Here is a 4,898-nt window from a genome sequence, read left to right on the forward strand (position 1 = left end):
TACCCTTCTACCCTATGGGTAGCGGGTATAACAAGTGAGGTAGCTGTCGAGAATACTCGACACTGAATGAGTATACCGAAATTATAATAAAATATATCGAAGTACTAATTAATTAATTAATTATTATACAAAATAATATAATAACTATATTAAAATAAGGGAGTGCTAGCTACTAAGGCCATCAACTAAAAGTTTGTACTTTACTTTTTCTAACTTCAACGAAAACAAAATAAATGCTAAAGAAATGTTCGCTTATTTGCTTGTGCAATTTTAATTTATTTGAAGTTTGCAGGCAAAGTAGGGAAACTGAACTATGTAAAACATTTCAACAATTTAACAATAAAATCTTTTATATACTAATTATATGCAATCGATGAGTTATTTTTTCAATAATTTTGACTAAAATGTGCCACAAATGTGTCACGTTGAAAGAAACTTGAATGTTTCAAAGTACTTCACTTGCGATGCCTTCGCTCTTCGGCTGTTTTATGCTTCAACGGCTTAATGCTGCTATCTCCGATCTCATCGCGTTGCAATTTCACCCGCTGACGACGTCCCAACTCCTGTTCGAGCATCTGTTTGGCACGACGTCGATACTCACGATCACGATCGCGTTCCTTTTGCTCCTGCTGCAGCAGTGTCCAATCGTAGACGTGATCGTATTGATGATTCTGCTGGCGGAATAGAAAGCGAAACAGTTGTCGCAAATAAACATAATCGGGAGCATCGGTAAAGCGTAAGTTGCGTGTGTACTTGATAAACAAGGCAAACTCATTGGGCCAATTCCTAAACACTTCATCGATGCACATGCTCTGCTTCAGTTCCCAGATCTTTTCATACTTCTGCTGCTTGTTGGCAGCCACAACACCTTGCCACGGCAATTTTCCCATATTAAAGTACATGATGCAATAGGCCAAGGACTCGAGATCATCGCGCCGCGATTGCTCAATACCACGCTGTGCATTGATCGAGGCATAACGCGCAGTGCCGGTTAAATTGCGATCCTCGCGATACGGAATATGCTGATGACTAACCGGATCCTCGAAGTGCTTGGCCAGACCAAAATCAATCAAATACAACTTATTGCTGTGCCTGCCCAGCCCCATTAGAAAGTTATCCGGCTTGACGTCGCGATGTATGAAACTATGCAGATGCACACACTCCAGACGCATCAACAGCTGATCACTGATCATCAGCACCGTCTTCAGGGAGAAGCGACGATGGCACAGATTGAACAGATCCTCGAGCGAGGGTCCCAACAGTTCCATGACGAGTGCATTGAAACGCTTCTCGCTGCCATAGTGCAAAAATGTTGGCAATCCGGCGTGTGGTCCGATCTGATCGTAAACCTTTGATTCGTAACGCAACAGCGGATACTTGACGTCGGCTGCTTCGATTTTCACGGCCACATCCTTGCCGTCCTGTGTGTTGATGCCCTGATAGATTTCACCAAAGGATCCGCTGCCAATTGATTTCAATAAACGATATTTGCCACCAACCAAACGATTCTCGAGGGCCAAATTCGAAAGATTAACACGACTCGATGCCATTTTAATTCGTTTGCGTCGAGAGGTAAATAACAAATATCTCTTTACTGAGCACGCCCGATCATTAATCGTTACTCGTTCAGCGAATCAAATCGTTTGCTATCTTTCTTTTGTTTTTTGGGGACTGCGGTATCCAATTGGATGACCACTTTTGAAGCTGGTATGAAACGTTCTTTATTGGATTAACTCAAAAACCGAAATAAATATCTGAACTCATGTATTGTATTTTCTATGCTTGCTTTACGTGTTCGTTTTTTTTCGTTCAATCCTTCAAATTGTGGAGTTTTTAGAAATAAATGGCACAAATTTTAAAATTAAATTTGGTATGCAAAATTTGAAGAAATTTTTAATTAGAGTTTTATTTGTGCTGTTTTAAAAAATGAAAATCGAGATTACATTAATTAGATATAAAAGGAGGTAAACTTTTTCTATGATTTATTCTTTTTATGGTATCAAATTAAAATAAAGTTTAGATTATCGATTCCATTATATGTTATAGAAATTATATATTATACATGTATATATAAAAAGCTTAGGAAAAATAAAATTTTGTAAAATTTAATTTTAAATTTATCATAATTTCTTAAACAATAGTTTACATTCTTCAACAGATTCGATTGGTAAATGATAGAGATTAATTGCTTTGGCTGTCAATCTGGTACTTTGCACTCTATGGTATATTTTGAGTGTAGTATATACTAAATATATCATTCGGTATATTTTTAGCATTTTGGTGGTATATTAATTCGGTACAACATATTTTAAAATTAATACGGTACTCTTTTGCTTTTACTTAAAAGGTCGAACACACTCGACTCTAGACTTCTTTTTATACCCGCTACCCATAGGGTAGAAGGGTATTATAACTTTGTGCCGACAGGAAATGTATGGAACAGGTAGAAGGAGGCATCTCCGACCCTATAAAGTATATATATTCTTGATCAGCGTCAACAGCCGAGACGATCTAGCCATGTCCGTCTGTGTGTCTGTCCGTCCGTCCGTATGAAACACTGGATCTCAGAGACTATAAGAGCTAGAGCTATAATTTTTTTGACAGCATTTGTTTGCACGCAGATCAAGTTTATTTCAAATTTGCCACGCCCACTTCCGCCCCCGCAAATCAAAAAAATCGCATAACAAGCGTAATTTTAAAGCTAGAGTTGCGAATTTTGGTATATACAATAATTACTGTATTAATTATGATTCCTGAAAATGGTTGCGATCAGATAAAAATTGTCGAAGTTATTAAAGAAATACTTTTGTATGGCCAAAAACGCCTACTTACTAGGGGTCTTAGTTGCTTTGGCTGACAAGCTGGTATATTGTACCGTCTATGGTATATTTTGAATGCGGTACTATATCGATATACCAAATATACCATTTGGTATATTTTTAGTATTGCAGTATATTCGGTATATTTTAAGAAAAATACCGCAAAATATATTTCTTTTATTCAAAATGGGTAGCGGGTATCTCACAGTCGAGTACACTCGACTGTAGCTTTCTTACTTGTTTTGTTTTGTATTATTTTAGTAAATATTGAAATTAAGATTTAGAACATTCACTTTACCACAAACGTGGTAAGCCTTAAGATGTGAAAAACCGCATTTTTATTTTTATAAACTATATTTAATCCTCTTTATTTTCGTCGTAAATTCGACAGCAAAGTGTTTAAATATTTCAACAGCGAATCACATAAATTTAAATGGTTTAATGCGACATCATGCAAATGTGTTCAGTGTGTATAAATATAGAATTAGATCATTAGCTTGCAATTTCGCAATTAAATGAAATGGGGCAGTTGAGGGACGAAGGACGATAGAGGACGATGGACAAGGCCGCAACAAAGCCAACAAACAACAAGAGCAGCAGCATCAGCAGCAGCAGAGCTTCAAATGAGTGAAAATTAAGCGCAACGAAAATAAATAATAAATAATGGACAAACACACGGCAAATGCTTCATTTATAAAGCGGCTTATGTGCGCTCATGATGACGATGATGATAACGATGATGATGATTGCGTCCGTCGCTTCGCGCGCTGCTAAAGTGTTTCTCTCGCTATCTCTTTCACGTTTTTCTCTCTCTAACAGCTGCAGTAAGCGTTGCAATATGACAATGGGAACAAAGAACAAAGCGTCTTAACTTCTAGTGTCTGTGTGTTTGTGTGTGTGTGTATGTTTGCAGGTGCATTAAATGCTATTACCAGCATTTGTTAGCCAGCTTTCTCTTTCCCCCTCCAGCCGCCCTACACTCTTTGCGTCACCTGTCTACCGCGGCAGTAAAGCACCTTTCACTTGGCAAAGTCCATTGTTAATAATTTTGAAACAAAAGGCCACACTAAAACAATAACTAAGCACGCAGTAAGTAGTAGTAAGTAAGTAGATGACAATGATGTGCCAGCAAGGAGTAGGAGTAGGAGAAGGGGGAGGAGAGGCTGGGCTGTTAACTGGCCCAAAGTCAGTAGTCGGTAGTCGGTGTATACATAGAAAAGTACTTTGGCCAAAACCATAGAAAATAGACATAAAAAGCCGAAAATAAAAGAGAAGAAGTAACAGCCAAGCAGAAAGCAGCTGAAGAAGAAAATGACGATGTGGCAGCAAATAAAATAAAAGAAATATAATGAGATTTCGTGCGATGGCAACGACGAAGAAGAAGAAGCAGCAGCAGCAGCCAAAGCCAAACAAGCATTGCATACTTATCAGCGCCGCTTGCGACTTGGGACGAAGAACGTGCACAAAAATGGCGTCGCTATCTTTTGTGTGTGTCTGTGTGCGCGTGTGTGTGTTGGACAACAACTAAATTTATTTTAGTTTTAACTATTTGCCCGGCACAAACGACAAGCGGCGAAAAAGCATCGCGCGACAGCCATTCAACTGCATTTATGTGAGTGTGTGTGTGAGTGTGGTATAAAGTATTTGACATATACAAACACACCCACACACCCACACACACACACACAGCTGCACATACTTATTTTCACTTTTCACCAGCACAAAGCAGCACCGAGCACAAAGGGTATTATAAATTACATACTCAATTCTCTTTTTTCCCCCTTTTTTCTTTTATTTTTTGTTGTTGTCGCTTCTCTTTTGCTCTCTGTGCCATTGGCAAAATAATAAAAAAAAAACTTTAACAGGCTTTCTCTCTATAGTATTAGAGTGTGTGTGTGTGTTGATATGTATATATTTTATTATTCTTGTTTGTCTGCTGTTTGTTGTTTTAGACTAGTTTCAATTTTTGTGCTCGGAGGCGGGCCTGCCGCCTCTTGTTATTGTAATTGTAGCAGTTTATGTTTCTTTGCTAGGCAAACTTAATTCCATTTCGCTGTTTATGTGCTTAAAGCCAAGTGC

General features: G+C 38.1%; 1 protein-coding gene across 1 annotated transcript; it reads right to left on the reverse strand.

The window, feature by feature from the left end:
- Nucleotides 1-253: 253 nt before the first annotated feature.
- LOC117565380 (casein kinase I) lies at nt 254-1,774 on the reverse strand. Its single transcript, XM_034244453.2, has one exon. The coding sequence runs from the start codon at nt 1,548-1,550 to the stop codon at nt 456-458; it is 1,095 nt and encodes a 364-aa protein (XP_034100344.1). The 5' UTR covers nt 1,551-1,774; the 3' UTR covers nt 254-455.
- Between the last annotated feature and the right edge of the window lie 3,124 nt (nt 1,775-4,898).

This window comes from Drosophila albomicans, chromosome 2L (assembly GCF_009650485.2).
Source record: "Drosophila albomicans strain 15112-1751.03 chromosome 2L, ASM965048v2, whole genome shotgun sequence".
In the NCBI taxonomy this organism is placed as follows: Eukaryota; Metazoa; Arthropoda; class Insecta; order Diptera; family Drosophilidae; genus Drosophila; species Drosophila albomicans.

Bases quoted from the DNA above. Each gene is read 5' to 3' on its own strand.
- LOC117565380 (XM_034244453.2), bottom strand. From the start codon at position 1,550: ATGGCATCGAGTCGTGTTAATCTTTCGAATTTGGCCCTCGAGAATCGT.